This window comes from Lolium rigidum, chromosome 1, assembly GCF_022539505.1.
Source record: "Lolium rigidum isolate FL_2022 chromosome 1, APGP_CSIRO_Lrig_0.1, whole genome shotgun sequence".
Taxonomy (NCBI): Eukaryota; Viridiplantae; Streptophyta; class Magnoliopsida; order Poales; family Poaceae; genus Lolium; species Lolium rigidum.
The window spans coordinates 325388736-325410755 of record NC_061508.1 but is presented as its reverse complement, the minus strand read 5'-3'; the positions used below and the strand labels follow the sequence as shown (position 1 = coordinate 325410755).

Genomic DNA, 22020 nt, shown 5'->3' with positions numbered 1-22020 from the left:
AACCAAAAGAATTCGGATAAAGGTTCCAAACCAACACCTTTTGATTTTCTTACTTAACCACGACTATTGCAGCGCCCATAATGGCCAACGATTAGCTGCTACTCCCTCTATTCCGATTTAATGAACTTCAGTCCGAACCATTATCTTCTCATTGTCTTGTCTCCCTCACGTCAATTTAAATGGAATGGAGGGAGTAGTTTATATCGCCACATTACACTCAGTTAACATCGAATCTAACGTATTGAATCTAGAACAAGAAGGATGTTGATACGAGTGGCGAAGTTAGGGGGGTGGGGGAGGGAGGGCATGATTTTGACAAGTTTTTTATAGTGCAAATTAGCCTCCTTGCAGCCCGTCGTCCCAACTGATGATTAACATGTTTGGCCCTCGTTAACCTATAATCATGTCTCCGCCCCTAGGTGATACCGAACATGGTAACGAGGAGGGGGTGAACCCCATTGGCATGGAACCGATGGACACAATACCAATGATCACAACAATGGGGAGCACAATATTGTGGACCACGATGGTGTTCAAGAAGGCGATGCCGAGCATGTAAACATAGATGAGTAAGCTCTTGATTGCTTACTTGTTATGTTTTATTGCACACGAGTAGTAGCTCTTGATTTACTCGCGCTCAAGCCACATATTCAATCCCGGTCCATCCCAACTACTTGTCCCGTTTACTAGTTTTGTATAGTTGCGGATCAAACAAATTTTTGTTGAGTGGGAGGGCATCATCAATTGTAGGATCATAGATGATTATTATCTAATCAAAGAATTTCAGATTGAGATTTCGCAGGTTTGTAGATTTTATCATTGTCTACATCTAGGATTTGTATTCAGTTTTTTTAAAAAAACTTAAAACTATGATTCCAATTTTTTTAAAATAAAGCAATACATATAGCTCAGCCTCCGTTTGCAATTTTAGGGTGAATTACATCTATCTATTGTGCTAGACTTGTATTGGAGTACTCTCCTTTCAAAATATAAGCCTTTTTTTTATAAAGCTAGCGTAGTTGTCCATATGCCTCGCGCTAGCTGAAAATACATCGACTAGTGCTAGCACAGATACCGTTAACGGCGGCCCATGCGTGCGAGACAGCTTGCATCTTTGCAAAGCGACCGACCGTTGCCATCGTCCAGCTAGCTTGCGCGAGGACCGACCGTTAACGGCTCCCTCACGCTAAATCCCCATACTACCCCCGACGTCGACCCGCACGCGCGCCCGACGACGGCCGTCGTCATTGTCCTTTTCCATCTCTCCCTATATAGCCCCGACCTGCCCCCGTCGTCTCCACGCAGCTCAGTCATACACCACCTCCACAAACACAGCCACATCGCCAGTACACACCACCAGCTTCTTGTACCTTCAACCATGGACGCGGAGTCGTCGACGTCGGCCTACTCGCCCCCGACCCTGCGCCACAAGCTGCGGACCACCGTGTGCGGCTGCTTCGGCTCGCCCGGCAGCAGCGACGGCGAGAGGCCGCAGACCGGCGCCGGCGGCGGGAGGGCCAAGTGGAGGAGACGGGTGGCCGCCACGGGCGAGTTCAGGTACGACCCGCTCAGCTACGCGCTCAACTTCGACGACGGCGGCAGCGACGACAGCGACGAGGGCGCCGACGCCGCCGCGGCCGCGTTCCGGTACCGGGACTTCAGCTCCCGCCTGCCGAGCTCGCCGAAGCTGGCAGCTGCCCGCAGGCTCACCGCCGTCCCCATCGCCTGAACTGGATCAAAGTGACTCTGTTTTTTTGGCTGTAACTCTGATTTGATTTTCTTCTCTAAAGCGGGATTCACGCCCTTACTTACTTACATATGTAACTCTAAGCAATTCATTTTACGAGCAATTTATATAGTGGGAGGAGTATAGCTGTCGCAAACCGAAATGGTTCCCCGTGTAATCAGCCACTAATATACAGTGAACTGAGGACTTGATTGTCACAGAAATTTGTCTCTGTTCTGTCTGAGAAGTTCATCTCTGTCCGTTTCGATCAATCGAAGCACTTGATTAGAATCTGCTGGGGTTTTTGGTTCGAGAGCATCTGTGCTGATTACGGTTCATTCAGAGTTGAGCTGAGCTTGGATTGCGCTGCAGTGCGGCAGTTCACTCTAGACTCTGAACTTCTGAAGCGAAGAACTTGGACAATTTGGTTCTTGCGGAGGAACAGAGATAGGGAACTTGTTTGTGTGGGAATCCGATGCCGGAGAGTGCGGCCGAGTCCGTGCAAGTGGAGCTAGCCCGTCGCTCCAAACGGTCAAATCTCTGCTAGCTGTCGGTAAGGAACAGTCAAAGGGAGTACTCACCATCGCAGCAGGTAGCTTCGTTGACTGTACAAATGCAGGGGCTACCGTACATTGTTACGGCTCGGAAGAGGTGAAGCTTTCGCGCCATATTGTTCTGTCTTCTCAACTTTTACCCACTAGGAAACGAGGCAAGTGGTGTCAAAGATGTATACATGTCCATACGTCATACGTGTAGTATTAGAGAAATCATGCTAAACCACACGTATTAGTGTAGCTAGCACGAATCAGCAGCAGCTACGCCGAAAACCGTTGAGAGCACGAAAAATAGCTTACAACACAACAGGAACCCCGCTGCCTCCATGAATAGAATTTCAAGTGGGATGGGATTTCCCATCAGTCCCGCCTCCCATCCCATCCCCCTAATCCCGCTCATCCCTCTAACATAATTCACTAATCCCGTACGGGCCAAGTGGGATAAGCCCACCCAGGCCATGGGCAGCCCACGTGTCCCTACCGTGAGTGATCCCTATCTCAGAGTCAGAGCCGCACCGCCCTTTGCGATTGCGTCGCCGCCGTCTTGCTCCGCGTTGCCGCAGAACCTCACCTCCCTTGTCCCTCTTCGATGATTCCTCACCGCGTCGCCCCGGCGCGGGTCGCTGTTGCTGCGGCAAGGTGAACCTGGTGCTCTCCTGACACCGCGCGCGCCAGCAACCGCCTCCCCCTCGCCGCGCCCGGCGCCGTGCTGCCCTGAGCACGCTTTGTACAGCTCACCAGAGTCAAACCCCAGACACCGCGCGCGCGCGACGAGATCGAGCTCTGCCACAGTATCGCGACCCAGCGTGGCCTCCTCCGCGCGATTCCGCTCCGGCGAGGCGGGCCGATTTGGCGGATCGAGGGGGATGGGAGATCTGACGGGGGCAGGGAGATGGTGAGCGAGCTGGAGCGGCTCGGGGCGCGTCGCGCAGAGGGTCGCGCCGTGCCGGGGAGCCCATCCCTCGACCGGGCCGCGCGCGGCTTCTGCCTCGCCTCCGTGGCGCTCGCGCTCTCCTGCGCTCATGGCGGCAAGTTCTTATGGCTCTGCACACTTTCTTTATCGGGACAAGTGAGACATCCCAGACAAGTCCGATTAGTTGATATCTTGATGGGATAAGAGGGATGTGGGACAACGGGATAGGAGGGACGTGGGGACAGTGGGAGGCGGACGTCCCAAGTCCATCCCACCTGAAACTTTATCCATGAAAGAGATGTCTCATGAACCACTAGACGAAGAAGGTAAGAAAAAGAAACGCAACTTGAAGAAGACCAAGCCCTCCACACTCGAAAACCAAAAGCAGAAGCATACTAACATGAACATATCAGTTGGTCAACATGGGGGCATCGCAGAAAAAACAGCTTCAGACGCCTAAGGGAACAAACCACCCTCCTTCATCGCCAAAGAGGGACCCTACCCCCTCGCCCTTGCTCGAAGGGTGTTGGATCGTCGGGCGAAGGAAACATTCAACCTAGAACCAGGAGATGTGCACTGCAAGAGAACACCAAAAGGTCATACCACACACATACCACCTTGTTGCGACAAGCACATCATGACATCAAGTAGATTCAGAGCCCAAGACGAAGAGGGTAAACCGGTGAGCAACCACCGAGCACGAAGATGTAGAGAGGCCAAGCAGAGACGACAATGACAACAAGCGTATGGAGATGCCATGGTGCTGCCACTAGGAAGGAGGACCCTACCGCCTCCTGACAAGCACCAGCAGAGACCCAATCGAAGACAATCAAAATCCCATTCCAACCTTTTGCCCACCACCAACACCATAACCACATCACCATTAGACTCCTACGGTCCTACCAACCATGGCACCAATCACCTGCTACACCACCGTACGTACACCAGGAAACACCTCCAAGGAGGAAACGACACGTTAAAACGTCATCGCCATACAATTCCAAGCAAATTTTGAGCTTTCACCTAGGATGATGGGAAGGGGTGGGGGATGGGACCTCAACAACGCTTACATGAAAGTAAGCGGATCATTGCCATTATTTACAGAGGACTAGTGATTTCTCATGGCCCAGCTCACAGCACCATCTCCTCGAAGAAGGCTTTCGTCCCACTTTATTAATATATAACCACACCGATACAAGAGTTCAAAACTAAAGAAATGTTGGGGCAACGGCAAAACATGCCCAAAAGGAAAAAAATGGAAGCAAAGGCGAAGCGTCAAGACAATGATGACCCTCAACCGATGCCCCCCTCCGTCTATGGCCCACCACGCTCCAAGCACTCTAAGGCACCGCGTACCAAGCAACACCTTAAAGAAGGGAAACACCATCCACACGGCGCTGCTGCCAGGACCAGACCGGTCCTAGAATTTCCCCTGTACGCATAGTGAAGTGTATAACGTATTCCCACGACGTCCTCCAGGAAGGAATGGTACCACACGAAGGTGGCACCGCGCCAGGGCCAGACAAGCTGGCAGGGATTCCTCCCACCCCGTCCACAAAAACCCTGGGACCACCTAACTTCGCCACCCACGAGCATGTGCCGCCACGATCTTGTAACCGCCATCATCTTGCGACACTAGCCTGCAGTCTAATCAGCGAAGGCACACGACGTAATCAGGGCAATCACACCACCATCTCCCTAGAGGGCTAGTGTGAAGAAGACGTCGATAGCCAGCACCAATCGAAAGTAGAGGGCTAGTGTGAAGAGCAAGATTTGACCGAGATCTGATGCCGAGCACACAAAGCAGCCCTACACGTGGTCCATGCTACACATGGGTAAAACTCAGGCTGGCCCGAAAAGCCCGAAGCTATAAAGTCAAGCCCGAGGCCAGCCCGGCTTGACCGTCGTCCGTCGGGCCTGTAAATCAGGCCCGAACCCGTCTCGAAGAAGCAAAATCCCGACCCGATACTTACATAAATCGTGAAAACTGCAAGCCGAGCTCGGCCTGACCCGACGTTCGGGCTCAAATATCAGGCTCGAGCCCGACCCTACCCGATGTTCAGGCTCAAATATCAAGCCCGAGCCTGGCCCGACGTGCAAGCCTGGCTCAGCCCGGGATTTTCAGGTCGGGTCGTCAATAAACGCATCTAGATACATCCGTATCTAGACAAAATAGAGTCAACTAATTTGAATCGGATGAAATAGTTTAAATTTAAATTGAACTTTTGACACTTATTTTAAATAGGAGGGAGTAGCATAGAAACAAAATGTGGCGATGTCAAGATGACAGGATATGGCCTATGGGACACGATATCTACGCAGGTGCATGACGGCCCCTTTTGGCCTTGCGATGCGTCGCTTGTGGCAGATCGGGCAGATCAATGGCGCGTGGAACGCGTGCTGCTTTCGTTTCCATGACTTGCCCAATTTAGCTTCGAGCCCGTCGGCATCACCCGGCTCCGACCGTTGCTGACCCGCCGCCGCCGCCGTCCCGTCCCCGCCGTCCGTGCCAGTATAAACCTCACCTGCGACGAAGCTCACACCCTAGTACCAACCCCCAGTCCCCCACCTACCCCCCGCCACCTTGGACGTAAATGGAAGCCGCCCTCGGCGCGCCAAAGCTTAGGGCCGCTCCCATCCGCGCCGCCGCCCCCGGCCGCTCCCCTCTGCCGTCGCGGGTCGTCTCCCTCGCCCCCGCCTCCGCCGCCGCCCGTGCCCGCCCTCTCCGCTCCGGCCCCAAGGTGCGGCCTGCCCTGCTCTGCTCTGTTTATTTCACCTGTCCCCTCTGCACTATCTTCAGAGGAAAATCTCTGCACTGCCGGATCCGTTTGATCTTGGTCACCATCCCAGCTTGCTTGGATCAGCGATTTCTCGGGGCATGAATTCAGAGTTTGATATGATGGTCTCTTATACAAAAAGGATTTCTCCTCTGCTGTTTGCTCTCAGGGCACCATCCAGGCGCTGGCGCGGGACGAGATGCTGGGAGCGGCGGAGCCGGCGCAGTGGGATGACGCCGCGGCCAGCCAGGGGGTCCGCATCCGCCGGCACCGCCGCCCCACCGCCTCCATGAGGGAGATCGAGGAGGAGATGGGGGCGCCGCGCAACATCCTCGAGAAGATCATCTGGGACAAGGAGATCGAAGTGGCTGAGGTATGCTGTTTTATTGCTCTCTCGTACTACTCATATTTGGATTGGGTCTTACTTTACTACAGAATACAATGATGGCCCACTCTCTAGAAAAGAATACAATTATGGTCATTTTATAAGCCGAAATATGTATATCCATTGTCAGATTTCAAAGGACTTGACTGAAATCCACACAAATGCATCGCTTATTTGGTGAAGAACCCATACACTAATATGCAGCCTTAACTGAAACTACTGACAGTGTTACACCTATAACAAGAAAAATTATACGGAGTCCGGATATTCTACAAATGGGTTACTAATCAGAGGCTCCTTTTAAACATCCATGTTTTTTTTGAGATCGTTAAACTTCCATGTTAATCGTGGAAAAGAAACCTTTAACGTATGATCTTCAGTATGCACATATGATCAAATAATAGATAAACTATTATTCATGTGCATTAGTGCTTCTGAAAATCATCATTGCGGATCCCTTAATATGGTTTGATTCGGATTCTCTTCACATTAGTGCTTACCAAGGAAAAACATTAAAACACCCATACAGATGTAGAAGTAATTCGTAAATCTGGATTAGCACGTTTGGTAGGAAACATAAGAAGGTCAATTAAGTTACAATGATATTGATATGATATTCAACAACATGTTGTAGTTTAACTGTGAAGCACCAAATGGCATACACTTGTGCATGTTTCTTATAATGTTAGGGGGGTATGGCTTCTTATATATGATGGGTGCTAATGTTCTTCTACAGGGGCTTGCCAGGAATCCTCTGAAGGAGGTGATTGAGTCTGCTGTAAAGGCTCCTCCTACCAGAGACTTCTATGGTGCTTTGGCAGCAGCCTACAAGCGTAATGGGGTACCAGCGTTGATTGCTGAGGTCAAGAAGGCATCACCAAGTAGGGGTGTGATCAGGGAGAACTTCGATCCTGTGAGTTCTGGTCTCCTTCAAGCTGCCATGAGCCCTGGTAATTTCAAAGATTAGTTAAATAACCAGTGCGGAAAATTGTTGTAGGTTGAAATTGCTCAAGCTTATGAAAAGCATGGAGCTGCTTGCTTGAGCATCTTGACTGATGAGAAGTACTTTCAGGTTCGTCGTTTGAAACTGTATCTGTGTCTGGCGATCTTAGATGTTGTATTTGCTGGGCAAGCTAAAAATGTATTTGATTCTACAGGGAAGTTTTGAGAATCTTCGGAAGGTGCGCAAAGCGGGAGTGAAGGTAATGATAGATGGATAAACTTTGCATGTGAAGAGGATTGTTCTCGGTTGCCATTTTTCTCATTGTACCGTTATATCTGTTGTTAATGCAGTGCCCCCTTCTATGCAAAGAGTTTGTCATTGATGAATGGCAGATCTATTATGCCCGCTCGATTGGTGCTGATGCAGTTCTACTCATTGCTGCTGTACTAACTGATATGGACTTGAAATATTTGCTCCGGATTTGCAAGGAGTTGGGATTGACAGCTCTTATTGAGGTTTGACATAACCTTCATTTTGTCTTTATTGAGGTACTCCTTCCATATGATTTGATCTTTAGTCTGCAGAAAACTAAGTTTCTGTCTGATTTTAGGTTCATGATGAAAATGAGATGGAGCGTGTCCTGAGGATAGATGATGTTCAGCTTATTGGCATTAACAACCGCAGCCTTGGTATGAGATTCCTTCTGGTGCTCATTTCGTTCAGTAGTTGAGTAAACATACTGCTATGTTAAGTATGATATTTTTATTCTAGAATTTTGATGCCACATTTGCATTTATCTGAGTCAAGAACTGTCCCTTGTATGGCTTATAATCGTTTTTCTTATTATTCGAAATTTATTTATGATGCAGAAACATTTATAGTGGATACTTCGAACACGAAGACGTTGTTGGAGAAGCATGGCAATGCCATCAGGCAGAAGGGAATATTGGTAATGTCTCATGCTAATGTGTGACTTTTTTTGTCAAGTTTTATATGCATGTATGTGCTTTGACTGAAGAAGAAAGATTAGGGAGTCCCTTAATATTTGTGCCCTAATTGGAAGGCATGACTGAATGTTCGCAGGCATACAGTAATTAACTTCTTCAAAAAACTTTATATGACATCAAAGCCCTTAAACATCTTTTTTTGGTAGTCTGTTGAACCGATACACTTGCAGCCACTTGGATTACTGTCTCAAGGTATTTGGAGGACAAGTTTTGCAGTAAAAATAAAACAGGAACTATCATGCTACCCCGACCAAACTCTACACAATTATCTTGTACATGTTAAACGTTGGTATTATCTGAAGTTCTATCATTGTTTGGATGCTTAATGTTGAATGCACCTTGAAGTCAGAGACATATATCCGCTTCCTTTGTTGCAAGGGCCATTCTACTTTTGTCATCTCAAATGCTCATCGTTAGTTTTTTGCTGAATTATTTCCCCAACCTTTATGTATTTCAGGTTGTTGGTGAATCGGGGCTATTCAACCCAGATGATGTTGCTTATGTGCAGAATGCTGGCGTCTCTGCTGTAAGTCACCTGATTGCTTTTGGATTATGAAATATTTTCCTGCATGGTTTGAAAAGCATTATATTTTCCTTTCAATGTACATCAGTTTTGTTCCACAAAATATATGCTATCAGACAACCGTGAGATTTAGTCGGATGATGATACATTTACCGAAAGTACAAGTTTATTTGCTTGTCTAGTTATTTTAGTTATTTGAATGCAGTGAACCGTGTTTGACATAAGCATGCCTGTTGACTAGGTTTTGGTAGGAGAATCCTTGGTGAAGCAAGAAGACCCTGGGCGAGCCATCGCTGGGCTCTTCGGGAAAGAACTTTTGCATTGAAGCAACTAGATCGGGCTTGTTTTGGCTGTAGACTAGAAGTTAGTAGCTGCCAGGCCACCCGCGTGAAGAATAATGCTCTCTTGATTCCTTCCGGATGAGCAATAAACATGTGATTTTCTGATGCGGAAAATAAACATATGATACATTACTGTAGGTGTTGTAGGTACAAAGAAAGATGAAGTTTGTCTATTTACCTTTGGATGAACCATCTGTTCAGAGTTGTATCTGCTGCTCCAATCTTGCAATGGAGCGTCAGCTCTGCACGACTAAACATGTTTGTTTTTCAGTTTTGGTTGGGATGCGCCGGCCACTGTAGTGCAACGCAAAGGCGACGCTCGAGAAACCCAGCAGCAAGCTGCTGAGAACTCCCCCACAAAAGATTAATTTAATATCATGCACCCATAGGGTTACATATCAGATATTAAACTGATAAGAACAGATACTACACTTTATCTTAGCCAGAGGCCGAGAAAGGTATGATTTGTCCGGTGCCCTGCGTCTCTTTTTATTCACTCGTAACCGCCTCTCTTTTTATTCACTCGTAACCGCCTCTCGCTGAATTACCCGAGCGATATGGGACTATTCCAACGAGCCGGTGCCGCGATTCGTTAGCCCAACCAAAGCGAACCTGGCTCTGGGTCTCCTGCCGTTTAGGGCCTGCCCAAAAGCCCATCCAGAAAGTAGCGGCCCACGGGAATCGATGACCTAGTTCGTTCGCAGTCCGACGAGATGAGAGTCCTCTGCTGAGCTAACGTCGTGTTTGTTGTGTCGCTGTAATCGTATAGAAGTAGAAATCAGAGTCTTGCTCCTAAACAGGCACCAGAGAGAACTGATGTCATTCTCATGGTTATGGTGGCATGGTGCTCTGGCAGCAGCCTACAAGCGTAATGGGGTGCCAGCGTTGATTGTGGAGGTCAAGGGGGCATCACCAAGTAGAGGCATACTCAGGGAGTCCGTAGGTCGAAATTGCTCAAGAATATGAAAGGAATGGAGCGGCGTGCTTGTGTTGGGTTTGATCTGTTAGTTTTAACAGATATAAAAGAGAAAAGTCAGAAACATAACGTTAAGATAAAAGTGGGGCCCACAGGACAAACGTCCAAGACCTTTTCTCTTTCGTGACCTTTTCTCGTACATGCCCTGATCGGGGGCATCGATAACAACATGTGGTTTTGGTCCCCTGTCACACTGACCATATATAAAGGAGAGGGGGCATGTAGCAATGGACCTGATGAGTTCACAATCTGTTAGATTCCCCCCCCCCCCCCCCCGACATTCCCTCACCCTACCGATCTAGGGAGGCCAGAAGTGACGGGAAGACCACCACCACCGGCGACCAGGAGGGTTGTGCCGGCGTGCTGCCCATGATCATCTTCTTCTCCAAGCTTTTCAGCATGTGTTCAACGATCAGGGAGAGGTCATCGCTGGCCATCTCAGGTACACAAATTATAATCTTAGGTTGGTGTTCTAATTTCAGATTAGATCCTTATGTTGATTAGATTAAGGCTAATAATGTCTATCAGCTTGAGCATCTTGACTGATCGGTGAGAAGCACTTCTAGGTTCTGTCTTTTGAAACTCGTATCTATATCTGAGGCTACCGGCCATACACCATTATGTTAAGTATGATGTTCATATTCTAGAAACCTTGAAACATCACATTTTCATTTTTCTGAGCCAAGATATTCCCCCTTGTATGGTGAATGAATCGTTTCTCTTATTAGATCAAACATTATTTATGATGCAGAAACATTTACTGTGGATACTTCAAACACGAAGTCGTTGCTCTGGCGAAGCACGACAATGCCACATCAGAGAGAAGGGAATATGGTGCTAATGTGAAACCTTTCCAAGTGTTCTATTCATGCACATGTTTTAACTGTAGGAAAGCATTAGTTAGTTCCCATGACGAGAACCGCAACATAGTCAGGATGGTTAGCACGGGCATGATACATGCTAGCCTGCCTGGGTTCGAACCTCCGCGCTTGTAATTCCATTGCGTACTCAAGAGTTCCCCTATAATAAAAATAAGCTTAAGGGATTCTTCCTCTTAGTCTATTTAATTTTTTATAAAAAAATAGTTAGTCCCATAATATTTGTGCTCTAGTTGGAAGGCATAGCTGAATGGTTCCGTACATAATGTAATTAACTTCTTCAAAGAAACTTTGTACAACTTGAAAGCCCATAAACATCACACTTTTCAGTCTGTTGAATCTATAAACTTGTAGTCACGGATTACTGTCTTTACATTTGAAAGACAAGTTTCACACTACAAGTGAAACATGAACAAATTATGCTACACACACTTAACTCTGCACAATTATCTTTCCATGTTAAACTTCAGTATTATCTTGAATTCATTGATTGTTATGATGCTGAATTTTGCATTGCATTGCACCCCAAAGTCAGGGCAGGTTTCCCCTGCCTCTCTTGGACAGGATAGCAAATGACATGAATTGGCAATGGCCATTTGATTTTGTGTTACGAAGTGCTTGTCACTGGTTTTTTGCTGATTTTTTTCCCCTCCAACCTTCTACGTATTTTCATGTTGTTGCTGAGCCAGGGCTAATGGGCTATTCAACCCAGATGATGTTGTTTATGTGCAGAATGTAAGTTATCTGATTGATTGTGGATCGGTCAAAAATTTTGCTAAATGATTTTAAAAAGCAAATCCCCCTTTCTATGTACATCAGTTTTGGCCCACAAAATATATGCTAGAAACCATCGAGCAGCCACGTCTTTCTTTGCACGTCAGATCTATTTTTTCGTGAAGAGATTTTTTAAGCCACGTCAAGTCTAAGTCACAAAAGTCACGCGCACCCGACACGCGGTATGCATATGAGGGCTGGTACTTATAGAGAGGAAGGCCTGATTTCAAATTTGGAGGGAGCCACAAAATAGGGCGGGAAGAGGATAGAATTTTGGCTCTGTTTTCAATCAAGATTACTCCCACGCCGCAGCTGGTAGAAGCTGATTGTAAATGTGCGGCCTAGATGCAAGATGCCAAGGATTGGTGACTTGGCTGGTGGATGGTCAAACTCCGGTAAATCATTTATGTCCTGTTTTAATTATTAGTCCTGGATGGTATCCTTGCATGCATCGCGATGGTAATCGCCCTGATTAATTGCCGGCTGCTTAGTTTTCCTAACGTGCGGTTATGATGGACCTATTCTTCAGGATCTGGGGAAGGTGGGGTGGGCAAAGGCAAGAGAATTAAGTGGCGAACTGCCGCTAGGGGTGAGAATCGTTGGTTGGGAGAGCATTGCTATTTTTTTCTCTCGTTGATTGAGACCTATAATTAGGGGAGTCCAACCATCTTACGTTAGGTCCACCTCTCTGTCAGCGCTGAACTTTTCTCCAGGTTTTCTTTGTGACACAATTGTCAATAATATTTTCGTAACAATCTTTATCTCAAGATGGATTCTGCACGCGCACTTGCCTTCTTCACATAGCCTGCACATTATGCGGTATAAGGCCGCAGGAGGAGGTCGGTTAGCCCCTAATTAAGCAAAACATTTAATGCAAATACGCTATAGGCTCAACGGGTTTTGAAACTGCATGCTTTTACACCGTGCCGGTTAAAGGAGTAGGAATTGTCGCTGCAAACCAAACGAGGGAACGAGGACTACAAATCAATTTGCCTTGACTAATCCCAGCAAACTCCTAGTACTAAACTCAAATTATCCTTCCTTAACATTGTCAAACACGCTTTCTCCGCCAGGCAACAACGGGAACCTCATGCACCGGTGATCGTTCCCTGTTAAAATCCCAGAATTACAGGATAGGAATCCGGTCACTCCTTGCCTGTATTTCGGAGGACATTGTTCTATGCTATATGACCGACGGCGATTTGCATCAATGACCTTAGTACCACAAGATGGAAATTGTTAATGCTGTTATTTACACACAGCGAGTCACTCATCATGCGCAGCCAACACGCGGCATGTGGCTAGGGGGCTTTTACTTATAGGGAAAAGCCTGAGATTTTTGAACCGTTCAAACTTCCAGGGAGGAAAAACAGTAGGGCGGGAAGAAGATAAATTTGGCTCCATGGATGAGGGATTCACTCTCAAATATGTCTGTTGCTTGAGAAGGATGGGTGTCCGAGATACACTATCCCACGGATCGGTGACATGGGCAATCAGTTAATTGTGAGATTGATTGATCTTTGATTGACCACTAGTAGTCTGTAATCTCGGTTTTCCATCCCCACCAGCTAGATAATTATCTGATGTGGCGAGATCCTAGTGGTCAGTCAAGTCAACCAATAAATCACGGGCATCTCTGCTTTCCGATCCACCCTCCAGGCTGAAACGAGATTATGCCAAATTCTAGCTAGTCCCATAAATCTTGCCTTTGACTATCCCTCCCAGAGGAGATTATGCCAAATTGGTTTCCCTTATTTTCTCCGAGATTTTCTTGTAGTATCGACATGGCCGGCCATCTATCCTCCTCTTTCCGTCAACACTGCAATTTTCTGGATTGAGATTTGGCTAGCTTAGTTGCTCACAAGTTTGATTTGGAGCTGATTTTGGATAGCATGTTGCTTTCTCTCCCAGGTGCACACGACTAGCAAAGCTGGCTAGAAACAAAGTTATTTCGTACAGCAAAAATCTATATAGAGGATGCATTTCCCTGTTTTCCAGGCATTTACATCACGGAGGATACCTAATACTACAAATTTGCAATTATCACCGATAATGTGGTGTTTGTTACCTCAGAGGTTCTTACTTCCTATTCTTACTTCCTATCTGTCTGGCAACACATAAACAATTTCTTCTTCCTACTTGTTTACAGTCAAGCTGGAAACATACGAAACAACTAGTAGCTCCAACACTCAATCCAATTCTCAAGTGCATGCTCATGTACATTCACATCACGTAACATCCTCTAAAGCATTTAAATACCTATAAAGAATTCAACTCAACATACGGCCTGACCATCAGCGAAACTACAATACACAGCAACATTGGTACAAAATCTTGGCCGCGCTCGGGTGCCTGAAACAGAATGCTAGCATCACAACTCTCCATTCCTTCTCTATCACCACCCAACTTGTTCGTCGACCGCTCCATGCACCACTGCTCCTCCGACGTCGTGTCAGTCCCAAATGGCTATCTACCACCGCAGGTCCAAGAACAAGGCTCCGTCGGCGTCTCGTTTGTCCATTCGCCACCACCTGCATGCACAACAACAAATCAGAAGGCATCAACAAAATGAGATAATGACTGGAGGGCGTTCCTTCGAGATGAGCTACACACACTGTTTCTTACACAATCATATCAAATAAATAAATAAAATGGCAACAACAACATGACTCTCCTTTCTCTCTTTCTTTACATGCATGAGCATTCACTCAAGAACATGGAACTAATATCCAAGCTAACCACATAACATGTATCACAACACACATCAGCAGCCTTATTTACACACACAAAAATTATTGGTTTCCATCCAGAATGCTACAACCTACTCCAAACGCATTCCAAGCAACTCCAAGGGACATGTGCTACCAAAGGATAATAACAACAAGAGAGTTTCTTCAACTTCTAATCAGCAACCAACCAAAGTAAAATGCATTTGCATGTGATGATCAAGCTTTGATAGTAATTCATCAAGCCAACAATTTTCAAATCATTCAGGATATGGAGAAAGACAACATCAACAGTTTAGACATACTTCAAACAAAAATATGCATTGGGTCACAAAACTTGTTTATCCCTATCTATTTAGACATGGCATCAAGGACCTCACCTGAATAGCTTGTAGCCAAGGCAGAGCATCACCACCGCGGTTGCGTCGCGGACCAAGGAGGGAGGCCAGGTAGTCGAAGCCAAGGGCCGGCTGTGGCTAGTACAGCAGCAGCCCAGTTGGAAGCCAAAACGGCTATATTCAGTAGCCAGGGTTAGGTGCATGTGCCAGGACGTGCTTGAGAAAAAGGAGCATAGAGCTATGAGCAAAAGAAATAACGCAAAATTTCTTATTTCACTTCAGTTTCATCATCTGAGCACAGCACCCCATCAAAACATATAAGAATGAACCTTTAATAATTCACAAGCCAAGGCTTAAAAGATGGAATCATAATCTGTAATCTGGAAAACCTGCATGCTGCTTATTTTAAATTTATACAAAGCCAAGTCTATATTATTTGGTAGAAAACATCTTGTAGGATAGGATTCCTAGTAATATCCTCCTAACAGCACATAAATAAGATTCCTACTCATAATTTTGATGAAGGACTTCACTGCAAGGATCCATGATACTTGATAAATCAACATCAATTCGGGTTCTATCATAGAAAATCAATAGTTCTGACAGAAAACACACAAGGACCGTCCCTTGTCATCATGAGACATGAAAACTTTAGGACAAGCATTATTCAAGTATATTAAACAATGAACAATGACTAGCACCGATCAAAATAAAGCATACTCTGATAAATAGGCAAATCAACAACACATGAGGGGAGTAGGAGACAAGTACCACATGTTACATTTATGGTCCTCGTTTAGAAAATACCTCGATCTTCTAAAACCAAGGCAAAACAAAATCTCATCTCTGGCCAGTCTCATCTTCTTCAGCAATCATTGTTTTGTAAACTATACTGTTGTTCAACTTGAACCGATTATGGTTCCAGGGAAAAGGCATGGTGGACAGGTAGCACTGCAATAGTTGATTTCCAAGGTGCAAGGTCAACCTCCATCTGCAACATGGCAGCATCAGACAAACCCAGATCCAGGTGAGATGTTCATGTATCGGTTGCATCAGTTTCCCTACACACAGAAGAGAAAGAGCAAATGTGGGATTCTGGAGTGGGAAAGTAATAGAATAAGGAAAACATTTACACAAAGTCAAACCTGGAATGATACGAAAAAGAAGCTTCAGTGGCTGACAAGGTTGTTTCTTTAGCAGAATTTGACAAAGACCTATCAGGAGAAAGAAAGAAAAAGCAACATATTAGTCATCCAACCCATCTTTCCCATTTGAGCCGTGCAACATCAGAGCAAAACAAAGAATAGGCTTGGTTACTCATTATTGAGATCATAGTTATGCAATAGAAAGACAAGGCTTCTTCACTACATGACAACGCATGATTCCGGTGTCCACAATCCAAAATAAAATAGCTTCCACTGTAAATAGTTAGAGGATAAATTTTTTGCTTGTAGATATCAGGCTATTACGAGATGATGAAAACGTATTTTTATCCCACTAAAATGAGTGTACTTTCACTCAAGGTGCAAAAGCCAAGGCGAGAGCTTCCTTGTACATCTTTTGTCCTATCATTTTAAGCTAGCTTAGCCATGTGAGAAGTGATAGCATGGTATTAAAGGCATCCCTAAGGCGTCGCCTAGGAGACGCTTAGGCGTCAAGGCGCCCGTCCTCCGCCTTGGAAAATCGACCGCTTAAGGCGCCTAGGCTTCCAAAGCGCCCGCCTAGACGTCGCTTAGGCGTCAAAGCGCCCCTGGCCGCTCTAAGACGCCTTAACACCTTTAAAACCATGAGTGATAGACACTGACCGATGTGGTCACCGCTCCAGGATCATGGTAACCAGGAGAATGAATGAAGCATGAACACAGAAGGTAGGACACAAGTGACAAGTTTTCAAAAGCATTTACTTTTAAAGACCAGCCAGCAGTAAAAAGAAAGTTTCACCAAACTAGTACAAATGTTAGCCTTCAGACTGAACAAACAAAGCAACTACTGGTAAACGCTTTTCCTAGTACAGTTTAATTGTTTATACTCTGATGAAATATCAAGCTAGGAAGATTCAGACTTTCGTGATCCATATTTCTTTCTTATTAATTGATGAAACAATTTCAATGCCAGGCAACAATTCAACAAGTATCCATAAGGCAGCAAACTTAATTTATCCTAGGCAACATATATTGCATTGAATCACAAAACAGGAGTTTCCCAGCCGGCGACCTACCACCGCAAGTCCAAGAACAAGGCTCCGTCGGCGTCTCGTCTGTCCATCCGTCCACCACCTGCATCCACGACAACAAACCAGAAGATATCAACTAAATGAGATGAAGTTTTGGGGTGTTCCTTGGAGGTGAGCTACACACACACTGTTTTTTACATCATCATATCAAATAAAAGAAAAGTGAGAACAAGATTAGCATCGAGAACATTCATTCATGTAGGAATAAAAAAATAAAATTATTTGTAATCTACATTTAGTAGCAAAATTTTTTCTTATGCTATCTTCTTAACCAGAACTAGAACAATGTAAAATAATGGAGTTATACTCCCAAAACAGGATAGGACCAAAACCACACAGTACTAAACATCAGGATTGAGAGCTATAGAACAGTGAGTCGAGGCTAGAACACAAAATCATCAAGTCCATTAGCTTCCCAAGCACACAAGCATCAGGACCTCAAATAACTAGGAATATATATTAGATTCCTAGCAACAGAATTTAGTAAGTTAGATGGCAAGGTAGCAATCAAATGCATAATTCTAAGCCCCTGATGGCCAGAGAATAACATAGCCACTGTAAGTGCAAGGGACCCGAAGATCAAAGGGGTGAACCAAGAGCTCACCATAGAGGCTTTAACCTAGACCAGGGCACGACGTCCTTGAGACCAAGCTGAAACACATCCACCTGACCAAGTGGAACCGGCAGATAACAGAAACAACATCATTAAAATGTTCATTACCAATACTATTCGGTGGCGCACAGAACGAACTAAGCAACTAAGCACCAGACCAAGAGGCAACACATTTAATAGCCAATAGCATCCAGCCATCAACTAAGCAACAATTGACCCCTCTAAATTAAAAAAGAAAGCTCTAGACTACAAAACGGGAACCCACTAAAACATGCTATACCAAGATGCTATAATTTCAAATTTGCACAAACAGCCCAGCCACAAGGCAGTAATGACATTCATCATGTGAAATCAACCCAGCCAACAAAGCCACTTGGCATGCCAAAATAAATCCATTAGCAACTTGAAACATATAAGCAACTGTGACCAGCACCAAGTATGCATGTGGATCTAACAAAGACCAATAAGTGGAAGCGGTTCAACATCATGTTAGCGTGCTATGCAACTGACTCCTTCATTAAATGACTGAGTGTTACCTTGTACACAACATTAAAATGAAATCTCATGGCTCATAAATGGCAATCGCGTGCAGCGATGAGGAGGTAGCAAATGAAAGTCAGTCAAAAAAACACCCTTTGCACTAAATTAGTTAATAGTGAACCATAGGACGGTACAGTTTGGACAAGAGTTAACAAAGGACTGAGAATTGGGACTTCGTACAAACAATGGAACTCTGGATGTGGGAGACCAATTCGACAACTCATTATGTGAACCAAGACGAAGGTGCTATGATTGGTGAAATAGCAGAAAAATGAACCATAATATAAAAGAGATCATGCCAAATAAGACATCATGGCTAATTGGGTTATACTGGTAAAGATGTTACACTTTTGCTTACACGCATAATCAATGCCCCAAAATAGAGCTGAACTATCTGTGATGCAAGTACTCAAATTTGGAAAATGAGGAAATCATGTGGAACTTCTCAATGACCAAGCTTATCTAAAACTCACAAATGGATGCACCTTAACATCATGCATAATCATCCTTTCTACCATAAAATAAATGATCTACAGGCAGAAAACAAACCTTTGCTGACATTGCACCCAAACTTGTTGTTCTACTTCAGTGGATCTACTAAACAGCCCTGTAAACATTTAAGTACATTGTTTTTTCTTGCACTATAATTGCTGAATGCTTCCTCGATCCTTATAAAAAAAGAAGAAAGATAAATACAAAGTTACAGGAAAAGTAACAATACTATGAGCTTGAATAGGAGGCATACATAACTAGGAATGAATTCTTGGGAATAGTGGATGGTAAAGATCCACCAAACAAGTAGTAAAAGTTAAACCTTCAGACTGAGCTAACAAAGAAACTACTAGTAAAGGCTTTTCATAGTAGAGATTCATTGCCAATACTCTATAAATATCAAGTCTAGGAAGATTGAGACTTTCATGACCCTGCTGGAGATAGCATTCAACATGACTAGCTTAGCTAGAAAACTGAAGAAACTACCAAAGCATAGCATTTATTGTTTCATCAGCATTTTAACTGAGAACTAGATTTTTGCATATTTTGTCTTGCAAATTAACCATTCCAGTACGACAGGCCATACATAGCCTAGATAGTGAACTGAACGAAACGTTTGAACATGGCAGGATTATACTTCTGCAAAAATCATACGGAGACAGCAACAAGTACAAAATGTGAACATTGCTCAGCATGAACTAAGAAAACTATCTTACGTATTAAGGCGTAAAGAATATGATGATCAATCTTAAATGAATAGATGCATCAAGTCCAATCCTAAATGATGATCATTCTTTCAGCAACACTAATCCTAAACAAAGCTCAATAGTTATCTAAATATTTGCTTGACATAATTACACCATGAAGGACCATGTAGACGCACACAAGCCATGAATAGCGAAGATAGTATAACCTTGGTACTGTATAAAACAGGCCACACGGGTCGTAAATCGTAAAAACAGGCAGTACGTTTTTACTCTTCACCTTCACTTCCTGGGAAGGGTTCACCTAGTTGACATGCCACCAAACAGTTCAAATATATGATCTAATCAAAGTTCCATAGCTGTAGATAAACAACCTCAAATCCCATCCTAGAACTCAGAACCGAATCTCAGAGTATGTAATTTAGCCACTTGAGCCTTGTTCCTACTCACCAATACTAATGCAATAACACAATCACTGTCCCACACAAAACATACATATGTTATCCAGTGCAGAAGCGTCACATTTTCAGTGCATAGATAAACACACCAGGAAATTGGGAGAGCGCATTACATAATGCCAGTCAATGGACAAAGTAAACAAGTAAAAAAGTTTCTGTACAAGAGAGCCAGGATAAGCTTATCTTCATCAACAATGAATTATACATAAATAAACATTCTTAAAATTGTAGCCTTTTTGTTCCCTGTTTTGATTCTCTATAGACTTACATTTCCAATCAAGCTATGCATCTAGATGTATATTTGCATTTGCTTGAAAAGCCAAAAACATGAAAGAATTTATCAAATTTGAGTTGGAAAGGGAGAAGAAATTTTCCATTTCTTGGATTGAAATACAAGCATACCAGGCAAAGAAAGAAAGAAAAAAAAACACCATGTTTCAGAATGCATTGGGTGATCCAAAAACCATATGCAACAAGTAGGTACCTTATACTAGAAGCATTGGCAACAGTAAAAGTACCAACATTCTCCTTAGACCTTTGTCAAGGCTTCTTTAGTTTCATTAGATCAAACTACGGTACATAAAATACTTATATTAAACAGTAGCATTGTCGCATAAAATAAATTTAAACTACATATCACGAAGTAGACAGATCGAGTTCACCTCCTTTTAGTCTCCGACAGAACACAAGTCTGAACCCAAATCAGTTTCGAATGTTTGTGAAAATCATGGTATAATACTTGAATGAAACGGGCTCAAATCAAGAACAGATTCAACCAAAATAGGCAAAGGCCTTAAATTCATCGAGAGGGAAAATAGGAAAAAGCTTTTAAATTTAGCCATCAATCACCATAAGATCAAATAATACAACATCAAATTATCCATAAGTTCAAATTTCATGCCACAAGAAGAAACCTAACGAAGCTGGTTTGCAATTTGAGAAGAAAAATGAAACAACAAATAATTCAAAGGAAAGACAAGTAAACTCAAGCACCTTTACTGCAAGAAAGGTAAACAAGAGGATCATATTATCTCCTGATTTTCAATTCCCAAAGTAAATCTAACACCGGCACAAACACACTCAATATTCACACCCGACGAAAGTCTTCGAACACCACAAGGAGAGGGCAAATAAGTCAAAAATTTGACAAATAGAATAAAGAAATACTCAGCAATGCATGCCATAAACCAGCCATGAAAGAATACATAACAATACCAGCAACACATCACACAGAAATCAACCTTGTGTGCAGCAAAACTTGCGGAGAATGACCAGCCCAAAAAAGCAAAAAATCATCAGAGAAGGCAGCGAGAGGCAAATACATGACATTAGGGCATCTCCAACGCGGGTACGCAAAACGTCCGCGTGTGTTCTTTTGGGTAAAAACGCGTCCCAACGCGCAGACCCAAATGCAAAACGGACGGCCCGTGAGGTCCGGTACGACGCAAAGCCAGCTCAAATTTGCGTGACTTTTGGGGTGAGCCGGACGACCGCGGGCGTTCTTTTCCATCCGCACATGTCCGTTCGTGGCCCATTTGGCAGTGACAAAAAAGGTCCCATATATTCTCTCTCCTCTATCTCTTCTCTGTTTGCTTTTTGCCATGGATATCTCCATCACTCCTCGCCGAATTGAAGCTTGCCTGGCCAAGCTTCGTCGCCGCCCTCGCCCGGAGGCCCTCGTCGCCGCGCCTCCATTTTTTCATGCCTGCTGGAAGTCGCCGGAGCCGAAATGGCCGTGGTGACGTTGGACTCGACGCCGACGAGCCCGCCATGGCCGAGACACGACCTCGCCGCGTTCCTCGGCCGCGCCCGCGCAGCGGCTCCGGCCACGGGCGCGCCGGCCCAGGCCGTGCCCCGCGCCGACCGCGTTCCCGGCCGCTCCTCCACGGCCGTGCCCCGCACCTCGCCGCGGCTCCGTCCACGGGCGCGCCCACACCGCGCCGCCCGCCCTCGCCCGCGACGGCGGAGCCTAGGCCGAGCCCTGCGCCCACGCGCCGCGCCACCGTGCCGCACCTCACGGCCGTGCCCCGCACGCGTCGCACACTCCGCCCTCGCCCCAACCAAAATCGGAAGACCACGGCGGAGGCCTGGACGTGCCGCTGCAGAGCCGGCTGCGCCC

The 22020-nt window shown here is 45.2% G+C and overlaps 2 protein-coding genes, 1 long non-coding RNA gene and 1 pseudogene across 4 annotated transcripts; 2 read left to right on the top strand and 2 right to left on the bottom strand.

Moving 5' to 3' along the window:
• The first annotated feature begins 1321 nt into the window (after nucleotides 1-1321).
• On the top strand, nucleotides 1322-1791 carry LOC124699096. The gene has a single exon (XM_047231466.1). It carries the CDS (start codon nucleotides 1379-1381, stop codon nucleotides 1727-1729), a length of 351 nt encoding a protein of 116 aa, XP_047087422.1. The 5' UTR covers nucleotides 1322-1378; the 3' UTR covers nucleotides 1730-1791.
• A 3996-nt stretch (nucleotides 1792-5787) lies between these two features.
• LOC124699076 (indole-3-glycerol phosphate synthase, chloroplastic-like) lies at nucleotides 5788-9346 on the top strand. The gene is made up of 10 exons (XM_047231447.1): nucleotides 5788-5934; nucleotides 6140-6343; nucleotides 7092-7268; nucleotides 7353-7427; nucleotides 7513-7557; nucleotides 7649-7813; nucleotides 7909-7987; nucleotides 8168-8247; nucleotides 8763-8831; nucleotides 9070-9346. Exons 1-10 carry the CDS (start codon nucleotides 5788-5790, stop codon nucleotides 9151-9153), a joined length of 1125 nt encoding a protein of 374 aa, XP_047087403.1. The 3' UTR covers nucleotides 9154-9346.
• A 100-nt stretch (nucleotides 9347-9446) lies between these two features.
• Nucleotides 9447-9631, bottom strand: LOC124685614 (annotated as a pseudogene).
• A 6067-nt stretch (nucleotides 9632-15698) lies between these two features.
• On the bottom strand, nucleotides 15699-20870 carry LOC124699107. Of its 2 annotated transcripts, XR_007001279.1 has the most exons (6): nucleotides 20386-20870; nucleotides 18797-18915; nucleotides 17699-17760; nucleotides 17080-17137; nucleotides 16007-16075; nucleotides 15699-15922 (listed from the first exon to the last, which is right to left on the bottom strand). It is a non-coding gene; the product is annotated as an uncharacterized LOC124699107 (long non-coding RNA). The 2 variants fall into 2 exon arrangements; XR_007001274.1 differs by having other exon boundaries at nucleotides 18797-20870.
• Between the last annotated feature and the right edge of the window lie 1150 nt (nucleotides 20871-22020).